A 20,943-nucleotide genomic window follows, 5' to 3' on the forward strand; every position below is an offset into this window, starting at 1 on the left:
ATTTCCGGGGTCTGCAGAATCTTTTGTCAGTAAAAAAAACATGACTTTAAAACGTTCACCTTTGCTTTCAAATCATTCCATTGTTGGATATTTCTTCTCAAAAAAATAAACACAAAGTTGGAAGCAGAGAGTTAATTGACAACTGCATTTTTGTAACTCAAATCCTGTGGAGAAAGACAGCTTAACATGTGCCATTCTTTTTGGATGTTCGAAATAATGACTTCATTGCCGCTTGAAATTACTTTTTTTTTTATTTACCTACATTTTGCTTCTTTGAGAAATCTTGAGTACAAAAACAATTTCACAGTAGTTCCTTGATACACATTTGAATTGTATAAAAATTAAGTTAATGCTTAACCTAACGCTGAGAGTTAGCCTAAATATCAAGTCTACAGCTATCCAAGACCTTAATAGAAAGAAACATTAGTCTTCCTTCTTATTTTTGTTCTCTCCCTTTGGTCAGCTGAGGTTTTAGAATCATGCACAATCTAGTAGTACCTTACTCACTTAATTATTAGCTGGACAGTGAGCTATCTAATTCCAAAAATTGTACTAACGGTAATTAAAAAGTGGAATGGACTATTGGACTTAGATGTGCAGGTGATTAGTCAGGTCCTATCTGGGAATATTGCATTCAGCTTTGGGCATATCATCTCAGTGGGTGGGCACAATAAGAGAGATTCATCAAAATGATGTTGGGGCATATGAAAATTTTGATCTAATATTGAAAGGTAATCTAATTTGAGGTAGTTAAAACAACAAAATATTAACAGGTTTTAATAAAGTGGAAAGGTTTGGTGGGAGGCATGTAACGGATAATCTAACCCAGACCAACACCTCCTCATTTGTCAAGAAGGCACAGCAGAGTCTACACTTTGAGGAGATTGAGACATGCGGGGCTCCGTCCCACTTCTAACAACTTTCTACAGGAGCACTGAGAGTGTCCTGTCTGGCTGCATCATTGTGTGGTACGAAAGCAAGGCATCGAACCGCAAGACCATAAAAAGGATAGTAAAAACTGCTGAGTGTTTAACCAGACTCTTTCTCCCCTCCATTTGTGACATTTACTGGGAGTTGTTGTATATGAAAAGCCCAGAGGATTGTTAAGGATCCCTACCACCTGTCCCACAATCTCTTTGACCCACTACTGTCTGGAAGGAGGTACAGCAGCATCAAGACTAAGACTGCCAGACAAACAGTTTCTTCCCTCAGGTTGTAAGACTAATGAATACCTTGCTGCCACCAAGGTCTTGATACTAGGACTGTGACCTATTTACTGAAATGTTTATTGTTTATCTGATCTGTGCACTACATGCAATTTGAATTATATTTCATTAATTTATTGGTGGTAATATTTTGTTTTGTGTGCTCTGTGTGATATGTTTTGTGGGTGCACTGTGGTCCAGAGGAACATCGATTTGTTTGTGCAGTCAATACAAAATAAGTGAACTTGAAAACAAGAATGTACAAGAATTAGAGTTAAACCACTCAGGAATAAAGTCAAGGAGAACTCTTTTTCAATACTGTGTATTCAAAAATGTGTAGTTCTCTTCTCTGTTGCTGTAGCCACCCCAAAAAAAGCTGCAGAGAGAGTCATCTGAAATTTTCATTACTGAGATTGCCAAGTAAAGGTAGGACTGTAAACTGACAAGAGTTGAGATATGGATAAACCATAACCTAAATGAATAATCAACATGTTATAATAGTTGAAAGATCACTTCATGTCCCGATGATTTATTTCAAAGCATGAGAGTCATGGGTACAAACTTTGGTGGTTTACTCCATCTTTGTAGTGGCTACTTAACTAAATTTCCATTGTGCAAGTCCACAACAACTGTGGGGGCTAATGTTAGGGTTGAAAAGAAGGAGGTGTATGCAGAGTGCAATATAAATTGTTACAATCTAGTCATTTAGCATTGTGAGAAAACTGAAAAGATTCACAATGATTAAATATCTGCCCAAAGATGTAAAGGCTGATATTTTATCCCACTATTTAAATTATTTGCTATACCATTCTGCCAAATAAAACCAACTTAAATGTCACCATTTCATACACTGGAGGTGGATTTTAAAAAAATAGTATCTTCAAGAGTGGCTTAAACAGAGGCTTAAAATGGTAGTGAATTAAAACAAAATGAAGCATATGCAACCTGCTCATGAGCACTAATATGTATGGAATTTTAACTAAACCCTTTGTGTATGCTCTGCTTAGTTGCCTGCATCAATTACTGAACAATATATTAGTTCAGTTTGGACAGAAATTCAACAAGAGCTTCAGCTGAGCACAACCTTTCTAAAAAACTGACCTCCCTTTCTGTGATTCTGCAGACAATTTTAATAATGCAAACTGAAACAACTATGGGTTATGCTCTGCTCTACTGATGGCAGGGTAAATAACAACCAGGGGCTTTGACTTCCTACAACCCAGGCAACAATAATCCTTTTACTGCCAGTAAGGCATATACATTTTTTTTTCTCTCGAGGATTTATAACTTCCTCTCATTTTCTGATAACAAACAAAACCTTGAATTGTTTCAGCAACAAGAGACACTGTTTTTCTAATTAATCTTTCCTTCTGTATTTATAAACTTTCTCACGCTGACTTCCTCCTCAGAATGTGTCACTACATCATGGATATTCTTCATAACTTATCTCCCCAGGTTTCATGTCCTCTGGCATCAATACAAACCATTCATTTGTTCTTTATCATTTGACCTTCATTTTACAAAAAGACACTGAAATAAGGATGTTCTATTGCAGAAATTCAAGTTGGATTATACAGGAAAAATGTCTGGTGGAGATAGAAAACTGAGTAAGCCACTGACTGTATTTAAAAGAAACAGGTGTATTATCAAAGGGGTCAGTTTCTATTTAATGCACTAATTTTGTTTGATGAAGTTTTTGGGCGTCATTGTAAACTGTGCTTACAGCCATCAAAAACAAATCAAGAGCTGACAAAACCCGAGATGAAAAGAATTGATTTCTAGTGGAAGACTACCATTTGATAGCTAGAGTTCATTCCTCCCCCTCCCCCCCCCAATAACTCTAATAATGGCGGATATTGAAAAAGCCCACACTAGTTGGACTCTCCTTCACCGTCACCGTGACCAGATTGGCAGTCACATCAGTGACAAACACGTGCTCGATCAAGCTGCGAGTGGGTTTCCAGTCTTGGTTTGTTTGGACTGAAATGGATGGGTTTGCAGCCGTGCTGGAAAATGAAGAGTCATGCTCAGAGTCTGAGCTCATTGTCTCTTCACCTGTGCTCAGTTCTGTTGGCACGTTGCCACCCTGTTTGGATGTCTCCAAGGAAACATCCTTTCTGTCGCTGTCTCTGATTCGGTTATCAGAATGATGGACCGCAGTGTCCGCCACCTCCTTATCTTCTTTTGTCTGATTTTCCTTCTCGACCCCATTCCCACTGCTCTCACACACTGCCTGGCTACTGGCACTCTGTGAGTTTAGTAGTTTATTAGAAACAGCATGAGTGTTCAATTCAGCTGAGTTCCTGGAAATCACAAATGACAAATTGTTTATGTTGTTCTTTGAAGTCAAACCTGATGAATTCACTCCTGGACTAGGCACATTCTTGGAATTCAATCCCATCTTATTGCTGCTCTGCAGGTTTAAGGCATGGAGGTTTAATCCTGAATTGTTAGTGTTCTGAGAAGTTGAAGTTGGCAAATTCCGACCTAGGGCGCTTGAGCTTTGACTGTTTAGATTCAGCGAATTTGTTCCTGGATTAGCTGAACTACAAACAGTAGAATTGGTCTTCATTGTTCCAGGAATATTCAAGCTCTTTGAGTCAGATTCAGATTTGCATAATTCATTTGAGCTTTTAATATTTCCGGGATTTTTAACTAACCCAACCTTATTTTTCTCATTCGTTGCTTGTTGATTTAACACTGGTGTATTTACAGACTGCTGTTCACAGGCAGATTTAGTTAGTGCCACTGAACTGGCAGAAAGTATGCTGGAAGAATGCTGGCCTAATCCTGCATGATTTGCAGTTTGTGAGGCTGCCCTTTGATTGCTGGCTTTTGATGAATTGAAGATGCTTGAATTTAACATTCCACTTGCGGTGCTCAGAGATTCCCCCATGTTATTCTTCTCCGATCTGGAATTATTTTCACTTACGGATCCATCTGGTTTACTTAGTTTCTCTTTTGATGATTCATCAGTTCCAGAATCACCACTTGTATCATTCCCAGGTGTTTTTAATGCTTTCCCTGATTTAATTTTTATGTTCTTCCGAAGGTCACTGCGAATTACTTTGCTGGTACGTTTCTTTTTGCACGAGTCTTTCAGGTCTGCTTTACTATGGATGACTTCTGTCTGTGCCCGTTTTGGAGGGATGCAGTCCAAATCCTTCCTGCGATCGTTGCTCTGGGATGCAGACTGGGTCGGATCATCACTTTCCTCCTCGTCCTCATCATCATCCGTATCTTCCTCATCATCTTCCGAAGAACTACTTGATTTTGATGAAAGAGGAGTTTCTTGTTCCTGTGTAAAGTGAATGGGAAAAGAAACACCTGTCACTGGAAAATTTTGTACATGACGAAACAAACATCACAGAATTATTAAATCCTACAAATCTGAAGCAAATGAGGAATTATTGCAAGCACATGAGAAATTAGATAGTGGCCATTAAGGGAATAGGTGCATTGAGTTCACTGTGAAAACACTCTGATGAAGAATTTGCACACAAAATAGCCTTGATGCAGATGGTGACCAACCCGTTAAGTACTTCTATCATTTGCCATTTTTGTTTCTTTGAAGATACTTGGATTATTGCTACATGAACATCTACTGAATGCAATGACAAGTTACAGCAACCGCCAAGTTTATTTCCCTAGTATTATTCCAGTTCTGCAGGGAACCACTATACCATAAGTTATGCAGATAAGTGTGGAATATTATACAGAAGTTGTGGACATCATGAAGTTCAGTTCTGGAAACCAAGTGTGCTTTCATTCAGTCAAAACCACAGACAAACTTGCTAGTTGCAGGGTATAGAAATTAATTCTGGAATGAAGTTTTCACTCATACATTGGGGGTAATGCAACCTTACTCACTGACAATACACATGTGGCAATCATCTACTTCAAGGGACTGAAAATAATACTTCCAAAATATCAAGAGAACAAGTCAGGATTCCCTGCTGTGGCATATTCCATTCAGTGTATAATTTCCCTCCCAATTTCTGACCTCTTGAAATGTAACACCACACACTTGGCTGGATTAAATTCTGTCTACATTTCTCAGCCCTTATCCAAAAATGATCTATATTCTACTATATCCTTAGAATAGTTCGATATTCACAACTCCACCAAGTTTTGCAAACCACTAATTAGTCTGTTACATTTTTATGCAAATCTAACCCATGAACATTAAAAAATCATTAACAATTACCTTTATCAAAATTTGAAAACCTAACCAAACAATTAAATACAATTACACCCATTAACAAACATATTTACATTTGCTTGTTTGGTTAACGAAATGATATTTGAGTTGAACCATTCATCTCTCAGAACTTTCCCACTCCATTAAAATTAATGGAGTTGCCAAGCCTGCATCAGATTGAACCTGTTAAAGGTTCTGTGGTTAGAATTCCCACCTTAGGACCAAAGAACCAAGCTGTACAAAAAAAAAGATGACATTGTATTAGCTATGGTCAATTTAGAAAGGTCTGTGGGAAAAGAAAGCAATGCATGTTTTTTTAAAGGATGAAATGTACAATAGTCATTAAAATAAGGTAAAATGAAGTTAACATAAAAGTCAACCTGAGAGAAGGAGGGAGAGTAAAAGAAAAGTGATTTAGATTCATTTATTCCCCTCAATTCTCTAATCCTACTTCACTAGTAGCCACAACGCTGGTGCTTATCTGCGAAACTGCAGCCAAGCACTCATAGACTGCATGTATAAAGCTGCACGTGAACAAGATCTGGTCTGCTACTGATAGTGTCCGGTTGGGACTCTGCTGCCCCTCTGTTGCTAACTGACCAACTAACAAAATGTGCAAAAAAAAATTTGTGAATGCTTTGCAATTACCCAGTTTTCTGCATTAATTACTCATAAAATGGTGGTCTGACCTTCATCTAAGTCACAATAATAGACAAACACACTCTGCCTAAACTAATAACACACAAATAAATGTCTTTATTGAACACATTGTTCAATCATTCACGGTCCAGGTTGGAAAAGTATGTGAACCCTTGTATTTAGTAACTGGTAGAACATGCTTTAGCAGCAATAACTTCCACCAAATATTTCCTGTAGCTGCGAATCAGACTTGCACAACAGCAAGGAGGAATTATAGACCATCCCTTCATACAAAACTGTTCCAGTTAATCAATATTTCTGGGATACCTTGCATGAACAGCCTTCTTCAGGTCATGCCACAGCATCTCAATTGGGTTAAGGTCTGAATTCTAACTTGGCCATTCCAAAAACACGAAGTTTCTTTTCTTTTAAATCATCCTGATGTTGATTTACTCTTGTGTTTCACATCATGGTCTTGTTGCATCATCTAACTTCTATTAAGCTTCAGGTGATGGACTGCGACCCTGACATTCTCCTGTAAAATGTCTTGATACAATTTTGAATTACTTGTTCCCTCAACACTTGCAAGGTGTCTAGGCCCTGAGGCAGCATAGCAGTCCCAAACCATGCTTCTCCTTCCACCATGCTTCACAGCTGGGTTAATGTTTTGGTGTTAGTGTGCAGTGCCCTTTTTCCTCCAAATGTAGCAGTGTGCATTTCTGCCAAAAAGATCAATGTCTGTCTCATCTGTCCACAGAACATTGTCCCAGAAGCATTGTGGAACATCCAGGTGGTCTTTTGCAAATTCAAGACGTGCAGCAATGTTTTTTTGGGAGAGCAGTGGTTTCTTTCATGTGTGGTGTCCTTCTATGAACAGCATCCTTGATCAGGATCTTTCTTACAGAGGACACATGAACAGAGACTTTAGAAAGTTCTAGAGATTTCTGCAGGTCTTTTGCTGCTACCCTTGGGTTCTTTTGCACCTCATTTAGCATTCATTGATTTGAACACCCGATACCAAACAGATTTTGTAGAAGGCATTATTACTGCAGAGGTACACATACTTTTTTGAACCTAAACTGTGACTTTTTAAATGGTCTACTCAGTATTGACCTGAAGCAGTGGAATTGTTTGTGTGTTATTGTTAGTTTAGGAAGATTGTGTTTGTCCATCATTGTGCCGAGTACATGGGTAAAACCCTCCCAACCATTGAGCATATCTACATGAAATATTGCTGTAGAAAAGCAGCATCCATCATGAAAGATCCACACCACCCAGGCTATGCTCTTTTCTCACTGCTGCCATCAAGTAGAAGATACGATGCCTCAGGATGCACCAGCAGGTTCAAGAGCAGCTGCTATCCCTGAACCACCAGGCTCTTGAGCAAAAGGCAATAGCTACACTCATTTAAGGACTCTTATCCTGTTATTTCATCCTCGTTATTTATTTATATTTACATTTGCACAGTTTGTTGTTCATTATTTACAGTTACTGTTCCATAGATTTGCTAAGTATGCCTGCAGAATAAGAACCTTGGAGTTACATGCACTCTAATAATAAAGTTTAATTTGAACTTTTTAGATGAAGATCAGACAACATTTTATGAGTAATTAAAGCAGACAACCAGGTAATTGCAAATGGTTCACAAACATTTTCTTGCAACTGTATCTTTGATTTGCATCATCTTGTCCGAATTATCTGGGCTAATGAAGAAATGCTAAGTCATCAAAATTGCTGACTTGGAGTATTTCTACTAGAAATTTGTTACAGAGCAGATATGATGGAATAGATTTCCTGTCTCAGTGCTCCACAATGAAATAATGTACAAACGTACAACACTGAAGTATTGGAGAGTAAAGCTTGAAGCAGTTGTTTGTTGGTGAGGCAACATGAGGTTTAAAAAGACTTTGGGGCCTTTCACAACTCGTTGGTGGGCTGCAATCATAATGATCTCTTCAGCATCTGGAAGGTGTCAATAAAAAGAAGCAAGGTGTAAGCGGAGTGGCCACTGTTGGAGTAGACAGTGTTAAAGAGTGGCCAGGCTTTGGCTCAACAGGCTTAGGCAAGAACAGGTACTTGAGCTGGAGTAGTTAAAGCAGTGCAATGCCCCTTCTGCAAGATGTGGGACTGCAGGTACCTGATGATCTCCCTGTTGACTATGTCTACTGGAAGTGCATCCAATTTCAGCTCCTGACAGTCAAGGTCAAGTAACTGGAGCTGGATTACTCAGGACCATACGGGAGGCTGAAAACCTCATAGATAAGATGTTCACTGAGATGTTTGCACCCAGAGTGCAGACTTCATTGATTAGATGGAAGAGCACCAGAAATAAGGGGAGTAAGCAGTCAGTGCAGAGTTCCCCTGTGGCCATTCCTTTCAGCAACAAGTATACCCATTTGGATACAGCTGTGTTGGTGGGGGGTGGGAGGGTAGGTGGAAGGTCACCTATTAGGACACAGCAACAGCAGCAGCCAGGTTAGTGGGCGGTTCTGAGGCTTAGCAGGAAAGTGTCAAGTCAGGCAGAGTGGTAGTGATAAGAGACTCAATAGTTAGGGGGAATGGAGAGGAGATTCTATGGCCATGAAAGAGACGCTAGGATGGTGTCTCACCCCCAGGCGCTGAGGTCCAGTATGTCTCAGAACAACTGCAGAAGATTTTCAAGAGGGAGGGTGAGCAGCCAGAGGCTATGGTGCACATCGGCACCAATGACGTAAGAAAGGAAGGGGGAAGAGGTCCTATGGAGCAAGAATTGGGAGTTAGGGAAGAGACTGAAGAACAGGACTTCCAAGGCAGTAACCTCTGGATTACTCTCAGTATCATGTGCTACTCAGGGCAGGATTAGGATGATACTACAGATGAATGAGTGACTGAGGAAATGGTGAAGGGGGCAGGGTTTCAAATTTCTGGATCTTCAAGTCAAGTCAACAAGTCGTCACTTTTTATTGTCATTTTGACCATAACTGATGGTACAGTACACACTAAAAATGAGACAATGTTTTTCAGGACCATGGTGCTATATGGGATCTCTTCTGGGGAATACATGACCTGTACAAAAATGACCTGTTACAGCTAAACCCAAGGGGGAACAATATCCTTGTGCGCAGGTTTGATAGAGCTGGGGATGGGAATTGGAGTGACAGGGCTGAGGATGGGGCAGTTGGTATACAAGTTGATGCATTGTGCAGTGAGACCATCAGGTAGGACAGGCAGATGGTAGAGCAAAGTTGCAGTCAGTGGGGATGAGTGTAACATGGGGGCAAAAGTCAAAAGGGATGATAATACAGGACTGAAGGTGTCATATTTGAATGTACACAATATACAAAATAAGGTAGATGATCTTGTAGCACAGTTAGAGATTGGCAGGTATGACATTGTGGGCATCACTGAGTTGCGGCTGAAAGAAGATCATAGTTGGAAGCTTAATATCCAAGAATAAACATTGCATCGAAATGACAGCCAGGTAGGGTTGGCTGTGTTGGTAAAGAGTAAAATCTAATCCCTAGAAAGAGGAGACATGTGATCAGAAGATGTAGAATCTATGGCTAGAGTTAGGAAATTGCAAGGATAAAAAGACTCTGATGGGAGTTATATACAGGCTTCCGAACAGCAGCCAGGATGTGGGATCTAAATTACAAATAAAATTAAAAATAAAAAGGGCAATGTTACAATAGTCATGGGGGATTTCAATATGCAGGTAGATGGGGAATATCAGATTGGAACTGGATCCCAAGAGTGGGTATTCGTACAATGCCTGTGAAATGGCTTTTTAGAGCAGCTTATGGTTGAACCCACAAAGGGGACAACAATTCTGAATTAGGTGTTGTGTAGAGAACAAGATTTGATTAGGGAGCTTAACATAAAGGAACCCTTTGGAGACAGCAATCATAACATGATAGAATTCACCCTGTAGTTTAAGAGGGAGAAGGTAGTTAGATGTATTAGTATTATAGTTGAGTAAAGGGAATTACAGAGGCATTAGAGAGGAGCTGACTAAAGTTGATTGGAAGAGGACACTATCAAGGATAACAGAAGAACAGCAATGGCTGGAACTTTTGGAGGCAATTAGAAGGTGCAGGGTAGATATATCCCAAAGATGAAGTAGTATTCTAAAAGGAGGATGAAGCAACTACGCTGACAATTGAAGTCAAAGACAGCATAAAAGCAAACAAGAGGGCCATGTAATAGAGTAAAAATTAGTGGGCTGCTAGATTAGAAAGTTTTTTTAAAAAAAAATCAACACAAGGCAACTAAAAAACTTAAAATGAGAAAAAATGAAATACGAAGGTAAATTGGCCAATAATATAAAAGTGGATACCAAGTTTCTTCAGATACATAAAGAGTAAAAGAGAGGTGAGAGTGGATATTGGACCATTGAAATATGATGCTGGAGAGGTAGTAATGCTAGTCAAGAAAACATGGCAGATGAATTTAATAAGCATTTTGCATCAGTATTCACTGTGGACGCCATTAGGAGTATACCAGAAATTCAAGGGTGTCAGGGTACCAGGAGTGAGTGTAGTTGTCATTACAAAGGACAGCAGCAGTCCTGGAAAACTGACAACTCACCTGGACCAGATGGCCTACACCCCAGAGACCTGAAAGAGGTGGCCGAGAGATTGTGAAGGCATTCGTAATGATCTTTCATGAATCACTAGATTTGGGAATGGTTCCAGAGGACTGGAAAATTGCAAATGTCACTCCACTCTTTCAGAAGAGAGGGAAGCAGAAGGAAGGAAACTATAGGTGATTTAGCCTGACGGCAGTGTTTGAAACAATGTTGGAATCCATTATTAAGAATGAGGTTTCAGTGTAATTGGAGGCACATAGTAAAATAGGCCAAAGTCAGCATGGTTTCCTTAAGGGGAAATCCTGCCTAACAAATTCTTTGGAATTTTTTGAGGAATTAACAGGCAGCATAGACAAAGGACAGTCAGTGGATGCTGTTTACTTGGATTTTCAGAAGGTCTTTGACAAAGTATCACACATGAAGCTGCTTAACAAGAGCTCATGGTATTACAGGAAAGATACTAACATGAATAGAAGATTGGCTGACTGGCAGGAAACAAAAAGTGGGAATAAGGGGGGCAGTATTTTTGTTGGCTGCCAGTGACTAGTGGTGTTCCACAGGGATTGAGACCACTTCTTTTCACATTATATGTCAATGATTTGAATTTCAGAACCAAATTTGTGGCCAGTTTCGCAGATGATACAAAGGTAGGTGGAGGGATAGATAGTGTTAAGGAAGCTAAGAGTCTATAGAAAGACTTGGACAGATTGGGAGAATGGGCAACGAAGTGGCAGATTGAATATAGTTTAGGAAAGTATGTGGTCATTCAGTGGTAGAAGGATAAAGGCATAGAATATTTTCTAAACAGGAAGAAAACTTAAAAGCCAGGGTTGCAAAGTGACTTGGGAGTCCTTGTGCAGGATTCTCGAAAGGTTAACTTGCAGCTCAAGTCGATGGGAAGGCAGGCAAAAAAGAAGACTGTAATATAAGAGCAAGGATGTAAAGCTAAGGTATTGGTCAGAATGCATTTGGAGTGTTGTGAGCAGTTTTGGGTCTCTTATCTAAGAAGTGCCGGCATCGGAGAGGGACCAGAGGAAGTCCACGAGAATGATTCCAGGAATTTACAACGGGGAGGGGGCATCTAATTGAAACTTAGTGAATATTGAAAGGCCTAGACAGGGGCACAGCCTCAGAATAGAGGGATGTCCATTTAGAACAAAGATGAGAAGGAATTTCTTTGGTCAGAGGGAAGTGAATCTGTGGAATTCATTGCCACAAATGGCCAAGTTACTTAGTATATTTAAAGCAACGTTTGATACGTTCTTAATTAGTCAAGGCATCAAAGGTTACGGAGAGAATGCAGGAAAATGGGGTTAAGAGGGATAATAAATCAGCCATGATGGAATGGTGGAGCAGACTTAATGGGCCGAATTGCCTAACTATTACTTTTTGACTGTTAGTATAATAGTGCAGAAGCAACCAAATCAAGTAAATACATATCATTTTATTTGCATTAATTAAATCATTCTTCAATCAGTGAAGAGGTGAGTTTTAACATGTAGGTGCATTCACAGATGATTTAATTTTCTTGTAAAGTTAAACAGCTATTGAGATTGATTGTCTGGATTGTGCACTAGCTGTAACCGACTCCTGTGAGGTACCAACTGTGTTAAATCAAGCTCTGTAATAATAGTGGAAAGGGCTAGGTTTTAAATTCCTGCTGTCACATTCCTGAAGCCAAATAATTGACATTTTCTTTGTAGTCTCCGCTTTTCAAAGTTTAGAATTTTGGGGGGTAGTCTACACTACTTAGGTATTTGCCAAACATCAATAGAGTAGTTTGTAATTTTCACACCAGGAAAAGAAAGTTCAGTTAAGCTGAGAATGGCACTCATGATTCATCTGCCAAAGCTACAATAATTAACATTAATCACTTGCCTTTTTCTTATACTTGCTTTGTGATTTTCTTTGTTCTTATTGCAGATGGGATTTACCTGTTAATAATTTTACCTATAATTTTACCATATTAATAGCTTTAACTATTAATAATACCCGTTTTAATAATTTAACTCAAACATAGAAAATGAAGATATCTTTCCCTTGAAAAATCTATTTTAACAAATGGAGGCAACTGCGAGAAGGTCCTTGAAAGCACATACATTTTGTACTATGAAGCAGATTTGAAGGCAGATATACCATATAACTGGAGATCTCTTATTAGATATGTCAGCAAGGTGACATTTTAACAGAATGATTTAGAGTCACATCCAGCAATTCAAGCTCCTGAGAAACATGACCTTAGCCTTTGAATCATGTCTACCAGTCTATCACAAATGCTGCAGTAACATCTGACTTTCACACTAGTTTGCATCAACTGATGTAATAGCAACTTACAACATCCAATTTTAAATCAACTATTTCAATAAACATTCTGAACATAGAAGTTGAAGCAATTTCATTTAAGGAGGAAGAACAATGTCTTACTATAAAGGGCGGAAGGTGAAATGCTGCACCTGACTTGTGTAACTAAGGAGGATTTCATGCCCCAAATTTTTATGTATTAAAATGCATTTAAGAGAATTTGTTTTTACTGGGAAAATCACTGTGATTTCTTTCCTTTTGATATTTAAATAAACTGTTTACTGATTTGACTTTGCCTGTAAAAGAGATTATTTTTAGAGTGTAATGGACAGCAATGACCCCAGCTCCAATTTACCGGCGGACAGTGCTGATAATGACACCATCTTTTAATATTATGGAACAATATCATTAGTGGTTTTTACTTCTTTGAATTACTGCTTGTGATTACCAAAAGAAAAGGTTGGGTTAGTATGCAAACAGAGGCTTTTGTAGCACATCACCTTGGTCTGTGATGTTTCAAGTGATCTTGATAGAGTTTATACCTTCACAACTGTTGCACCTCTTCGATGATACTTGATATATACTGAATAAGCTTGGTAGTAAGTTTTCTTGATGAAATGAAAAAAAGGTTGCCCCCATTGTTTAATTTAGCACAGTGGAAGAAAACTGATGGACTCCATTGTGGAATTGTAACTCTCCCGTTCAACAGTATTCTGAGTGCTTAGTTCAGGTAATACTTTATATACCATTAGTAAAAACAAATTGCTAAAATGCCTATTTGTTAGAATTGCACTTGACTATTTAAGTTTGTTTTTTCCACCCCAGGTCAGTTGGGTGTAGAAATGGGACAGTGCCCTCTACAGGATAGCTTGACTTACTTTAATGATGAAGCAATCCTCAAGTTAAACCCCCTAAACTGAAGAATTATTCAAGAATTGAGCAGAGGCACTGGAATCTAGAATATTGAATTAGGGTCCATGACATTGCTAAAAGGAAAGAAGGAACAGGTTTAAGAGGGAACAAGAGATAGAGAAAAAGTACCATCAAAAAATTAAAGTTGGGATAAAGATTAAAGATTAGCTTTATTTGTCACATGGACATTGAAACATACAATGAGATGTGTGATTTTGAGTCAATGACCAACACAAAGATTCTGCTGCAGCAGCCTGCAAATGTCGCCTTGCTTCTATTGGAGTATAAAAGTTGCATTGTTTGCTGTGTAACCAAAACTATGTAGTCAGCTTTGAACTTGCTATTTGCAATGCATGTATCCAATTTAGTAGGAGAATGAAATCTTAAGAATGTGGAAGATAATGGTGTGTTAATGAGAGGCTAGGAAGAGATGTAGATTAGAACATGATTAAGTCAATGGGTAGAAACAATAGTGGCGGATGTACGTGTGATACAACTGTAGACCAATTGGATATGCTAATGCAACTAAACCAGGAGATTGCCATAAAAAATGCTATGTACAAGGATCGGTGGGCAATCGGCGACTAGCTCAATGACTGTCTTAGCTTTGATTTGCAAATTAAAGTTTAATACTTCTTGAAGAATCTTCTGCGTCTCCTGGTCGTTTGTGGGGCACGAGAAACCACGACACTTCCAGCACCAGCATAGCAAGGCCCTGACTCATTAATCCTACAAAATGACTTTGGACAGTGGGGGGAAACAGGAGCACCCAGAGGAAATGCATGTAGTCACAGGGAGAATGTACAAACTCCTTAAAGACAGCCGCAGGACTTGAACTGTGATCAGCATTTGCTGGTGCCGTTAAGTGACTGCATTAACCATAATGCTACCATGCCACCCTCCAAAAATAAAAGCTGAAAATCTATTGGAATGTTTCAACGAAAGTTAGTTTTCAACTCTACTTGGCCAAAAGCTGCAATTAAGTGGATGTGGCAGTAGTCAAGTTGTTATAAGGGGCCCATGAATTTATACTGACAATTCTATTTATTTTATTTAGAGATATGGTGTGGAACGGGCCCTTCCAGCCCAATGACCCACGCCACCCAGCGCCCCACCTATGTAACACCAGCGGAATCACAGGACAATTTACAATTTTCTGGAGTACCTGGAGGAAACCCATACAATCACCAGGAGAACATACAAACTCCTTACAGACAGCACCAGAAATGAACTCTGAACTCTGACATCCTGAGCTGTAAGTGTCGTGCTGCTACTACTCTACCATGATGCCTTCAACATAATTCAATGCAATGTCTTTCAACAATGCCGAGGCACAATAATATGTCTCAGGCAGGAATTTCTGGGCTTAATTAAATCAGAAATTGCTACACGTTCATACACAAATGAAAGTGCTGTTAAAAACAATCAATTGATTTAGGCAGTGTTACCGACAAAATAATGTTTTTTATTCCAATATATACCAACATGTTGAATAATGCAATTACTCATTAAAAATATCAGTATAATCCAAAGTTTGTTGGGAAACTCCTGCAGCTCAGTATTCCCAATAACAATAGAAAATTCAGATTTCCTGCATTAACACCACATTTACAAACCTGCAAACTGAACTACATCCACAAATGCTCAATGCTCAAGACAGTGATAAAAATTAAAACAAAAATAAAAAAAAATTTCTAACCCAATGCAGTTGATGATAGAACACTGAAGAAGTCTCTTAAAGATCTGATTTCTTTCACTGCTTTCATGCATTACTGAGTATTTTACTCACTTTGATTCCACCACCCTTTCAGGGTAGCATATGCAACACCATAAACCAACTACAGCATAAAATAAAAACTGTTTCTGAAAGACATCTTTTAACCTGAGTCTGCTATACATCTTAATTTCATTTAAAAAATGTATGCTTGTTTTAGAATGGATATTAAAATTGTCCTGCTGGCTTCAAAGACTTTTCAAAACAGAATCCCCCATCTCTCTACACCAGAATGATTTAACTGTTATTGCCACTGCTCATTGTTCTTCCCAGTGCAGAATTTTTTCTGTGTCAAAATCCATTTGCCATGTATATATATCCTTTCAATTTGGAGGAAATGACAAAAAAATGTATGCGTACAGCACTCGCAAAAGGCATTGTTATGACTGTTCTCCGACCTTACTTTGCTCAGCTGCAAAGGAATATCTGGTCAAAAATGTTTTATGTAACTGTTAAGGAGAAAATTTGGAAGTAGATAGCCTCCTTCTAGATTCCTCCTTCTTTAGCCCTGTATATCTTTCACCAATCAACTTCCCAGCTCTTTACTTCATCCTTTCCTCCCGGTTTCATCTTGTGTTTCTTCTTTTCCTCCCCCCACCTTCTTACTCTGACTCCTCATTTTTTTTTCTAGTCCTGACGAGCAGCCTTGGCCCTAACATGGTGACTGTAGACTATTCCATAGCCGCTGCCTGGCCTGCTGAGTTCCTCCAACATGTTGCAGCTGATCTCTTGCCTCAAACCACTTTCCTTCCTATTGTCAAGGCAGAGTGATTAGGTTTTTGGAAATTAAGGCCATCAATGATTTTGATACCCAAAAATATATTGATCGGAACCTGGACTATATCCAATGGCTGAGTACTCATGGCTCTCAGTGGTAGATTTACAGCCCATTACATAAAGAACTTCTCTCGATCACAGTCCTAAATGCCTTCCCCCAATCCAAAGACTGCACCTTCTCATTCTGCATTTCCAAGCTTGAGGTAACAACATCTCAACATCTCCCAGTTAGTCCCTCTCAGGATCTTGGATGGCTTACCAAGAACACCTCTCAATTTTCTAAAAGACTTTGAATATGGACCTCAATTTCTCTTCTGAACGCAAGCCCCTCATCTCAGGAAACAATTGAGAGATCGATTTTGCATTTGAAATAAGTGAGCATCATTATTCCTTTAAAATGATTCCATGAGCTGGGTGTGGCTCATTTCTAAATTAATTAAAATGTAACCAACAGGAGGGAGATTCAGTTATCATTTAAAAGTTTGACCGTGGGAAAATCGTCATTAAATATTTATTAGAAAGCTCTTTACAAACCAAGACAGATCTAAAATTGCTATTGGTTGCTATTAAATATTTATCATTTACATGTCTAACAGAAAACACCCTAATCCATCAAATTAAATTTAGATTAAAAAAAGGTTGTTTTTTTTAATAACTTTACTACACAGATTTCCTGCGATGCTCAACAGCTTCTCTGTACTAATTCCGCAGAATTGAAATAAAAACTGCCCCAGATGGCAATGATGTTTCCATTCTATATAGTGACCACCAGTCATAGACTTAAAGGACACAACATTCACCCTTTCCTGGTGCACAGCCCGAAAAGAAAGCCAATCTATGGATCACTGCCTGTGATGGTATTGGGTTAATGTCTGCAAAGCCCCAAATCAAAGAGAGAATTTCAGCTCTATCCAATATAGGTATCTATGAGTACCCTTACTATAAGAGGGTTATACTATATCCACTTACTCTTCAAAGACTAGCTTACTTCCTTGTCTAGTCTCTCTGCTGAGGTCTAGTTGTCAATACCCACTATTTGAGTTGTGTGGTTCCCCCCTCCTTCTCTACCAAGGAAGAGTTACTTCCTGCTAACAAGGTAGTTTAAAAACTGTTTATTTAAATCATACTGTGGCGACCCACTTTCTGCGCAGGCGAACCGGCTCACAAATAGCCAGCATGCGGGGGGAGACTTTGGTAACGCACCTCTGACGTCATTTCCGCCCGGAGAGGGCGGGCGTTAGGGATTAAATGCTAGCGCCGCAAAGTTTGAATAAACTAGTCTCGAAATGACTTACTGACTGCGTGTTGTCTCTAGCTCTGTATGTAGTACATCACTACATTAGTGACCCCGACGGTCCAAACAGGATTTGGACCAAAGATGACCGACTCTTCATTTGTTCACGCAGTTTCACTAAAACTGCCAACTTTCTGGACGCTGCGACCACGCGTGTGGTTTAGCCAAGCAGAAGCCCAGTTCCAGATTCGGCAGATATCTTTTGATTCCACGCGTTACTACCACATGGTGAGCGCCCTTGACCAGGAGACGGCTGCCCAGGTTGCGGATTTCATACAGTTGCCCCTCAGAAGAAGGCAAATATGAAGCATTCAAAGCGCTGCTCATTGGACCTTTGGCTTCTCACGGTGTGAGCGGGGTGCCCACCTGCTTCACCTGGATGGTTTGGGAGACAGACTGCCGTCAGCATTGATGAACAAGATGCTGGCCCTGGCTGACGGACACAGGCCCTGCCTCATGCTCGAGCAAGCGTTCCTAGAGCAACTGCCCGAGGACATACATCTGCTGCTGGCTGACACAGATTTCAGCGACCCCCGGAAGGTGGCAGCCTGGGCAGACATGCTGTGGAAAGCCAAGAGGGAGAGTGTGGCGTCCGTCAGTCAGATTACCAGGCCACGAGACCAACAGCGGACCAGACCAGGCCCGGCAGGGGGACGCACACAACACAGAGGCAGGAGTGAGGAGGACAGTGAACAGTGTTGTTTCTATCACCAGCAGTGGGGCACAGAAGCCCGCCGTTGTCGCCCACCCTGCATGGGCCAGGGCCAGCTGCCACTAATGACTATGGCGACTAGCCACCAGGACAGCCTCTTGTACATCTGGGACAAACAGTTGGGACGCCGCTTCTTGGTCGACACTGGAGCGGAAATCAGAGTCTTGCCCCCGATGGGGTACAACACCCGCAACCGGAAGCCAGGACCCACCCTGAGGGCCGCAAACGGCAGCACGATACAGGTCTACGGCACCTGTACAGTGCAGCTGCAGTTCGGCGCCAGCCGGTTCACGTAGGACTTCACACTGGCTGCCGTGGCCCAACCACTCCTGGGGGTGGACTTCTTGCGAGCTCACAGCCTGCTGGTCAACTTGCAAGGGAAAAGACTGGTACATGCCGAGACTTTCCAGATATTCTCCCTGGGTGAAGCCAAGTTGCCGGCCCCACACCTGGACTCCATCACGCTGTCGGACAACGAATTCACCAGATTCCTGGCGGACTTTCCATCGATTCACGAAGGCTCCCCCCGGCAAAGGAGGAGTTCAAGAGGAAGGAGGAATTGGGGATCGTACAGAGGTCCGACAGCCCATGGGCCTCCCCCCTGCACATGGTGCCCAAAGTAGCTGGGGGGTTGGAGACCATACGGCGACTACCGCAGACTGAACGAGGCTACCACTCCAGACTGCTACCCCGTGCCGCACATACAGGTCTTTGCAGCAAACCTGCATGGGGCAAGAATATTTTCCAAAGTAGACCTTGTCCACGGATACCATCAAATCCCGGTGCACCCTGAAGACATCCTCAAAACAGCACTTATCACCCCGTTCGGCCTGTTCAAGTTCCTCCGAATGCTGTTCGGCCTGAAGAATGCCGCACAGACGTTCCAGCGGCTAATGGATGCAGTGGGATACGACCTGGACTTTGCGTTCATCTATTTGAACGACATCCTTATAGCCAGCAGTAGTCGGCAGGAGCATCTGTCCCACCTCCGCCAGCTCTACTCCCGCCTGAGTGATTTCGGCCAGTAGATTAACCCGGCCAAATGCCAGTTCGGTCTCGATACCATCGACTTCCTGGGCCACAGGATTACCAAAGACGGGCAACACCTCTGCCCGCCAAGGTAGACGCGATCCGCCACTTTGCCCGGCCCAACACAGTCAAAGGCCTACAGGAGTTCGTTGGTATGGTGAACTTCTACCACCGTTTCCTCCCCTCAACAGCCCGTATCATGCACCCTTTGTACACCCTGGGTAAAGACAAGGACATTACTTGGGACGAGGAGGCTGCAGCCGCTTTCATTAAAGCCAAGGAAGCCTTGGCAGATGCCGCGATGCTGGTGCACCCCAGAACGGACGTTCTGACCGCCCTCAAGGTGGACGCATCTGACACAGCAGTCGGTGGGGTGCTGGAGCAGCTCATCGAGGGGCGCTGGCAACCCCTGGCGTTCTTTGGCAAGCACCTACGATCACCCAAACTCAAGTACAGTGCTTTCGACTGGGAGCTGTTGGTACTATATTTGGCAATCTGGCATTTCAGGTACTTCTTAGAAGGCAGGCCGTTCACCATGTTCACGGACCACAAACCGTTGACCTTTGTGTTCACGAAGGTGTCCGATCCCTGGTCAGCTCGCCAGCAGCGACATCTGTGCTACATCTCCAAGTACACGACAGACATCCAGCATGTCTCGGGAAAGGACAACGTCATGGCGGAAGCACTCTCCAGACCAGCTGTCCAGGCCCTGTCCCTGGGGGTGGACTATGCAGCACTGGCGGAGGCGCAGCAGGCAGACGACCAGATGCCCAGCTACAAGACTGCAGTCTCAGGTTTGCAGCTGCAGGACTTTCTCGTAGGCCCAGGTGAGAGGACCCTCCTGTGCGACGTGGCTACCGGCCAACCTTGCCCCATCGTCCCGGCAGCCTGGAGGCGGTGAGTTTTTGACTCCATACACGGTTTGGCGCACCCATCTATCAGGACAACAGTCCGGCTGGTCTCCAGCAAGTTCGCGTGGCACGGACTTCACAAGCAGGTCAGATGGGCCAGAACGTGCACGCAGTGCCAAACAGCCAAGGTGCAGCGGCACACTAAAGCCCCGCTGCAGCAGTTCGAACCCACCCACCGGAGGCTCGACCACATTCACATGGATATCGTGGGCCCCCTACCAGTGTCCCGAGGAGTGCGGTACCTCCTAACTACGGTAGACTGGTTCACGAGGTGGCCAGAGGCAGTCCCGCTCACCGACACATCCGCCGATTCCTGTGCCCGAGCACTGACTGCAACCTAGCATGCTTCGGCGTACCGGCCCACATTACCTCCGACAGAGGCGCTCAGTTCACCTCCAGCCTGTGGTCGGCTGTGGCCAGCCTGTTGGGAACACTTCCACCGTCACTTGGCCCGCCTGAGAGGACCTAACTGGGTGGACGAGCTTCCCTGGGTCCTGCTTGGAATTTGCACAGCACCCAAAGAGAATCTGCACGCCTCGTCGGCCAAGTTGGTGTACGGCACACCCCTGGCTGTCCCGGAAGAGTTCATACCAGCCCCAAGAGGGCAAGAGGAAGAACCCG

General features: G+C 41.9%; 1 protein-coding gene across 1 annotated transcript in view; it reads right to left on the reverse strand.

The window, feature by feature from the left end:
* Positions 1–232: 232 nt before the first annotated feature.
* cbx2 (chromobox homolog 2 (Drosophila Pc class)) overlaps positions 233–20,943 on the reverse strand; it is a 30,606-nt gene continuing 9,895 nt past the window's right edge. Inside the window, exon 5 of the mRNA XM_059948521.1 lies at positions 233–4,503. Within this exon, the coding sequence (XP_059804504.1) occupies positions 3,046–4,503 (1,458 nt within the window). The 3' untranslated portion in view covers positions 233–3,045. The remainder of the gene's footprint in view (positions 4,504–20,943) is intronic.

The sequence above is a fragment of the Hypanus sabinus genome, chromosome 23 (genome assembly GCF_030144855.1).
Source record: "Hypanus sabinus isolate sHypSab1 chromosome 23, sHypSab1.hap1, whole genome shotgun sequence".
NCBI classification, from domain to species: domain Eukaryota; kingdom Metazoa; phylum Chordata; class Chondrichthyes; order Myliobatiformes; family Dasyatidae; genus Hypanus; species Hypanus sabinus.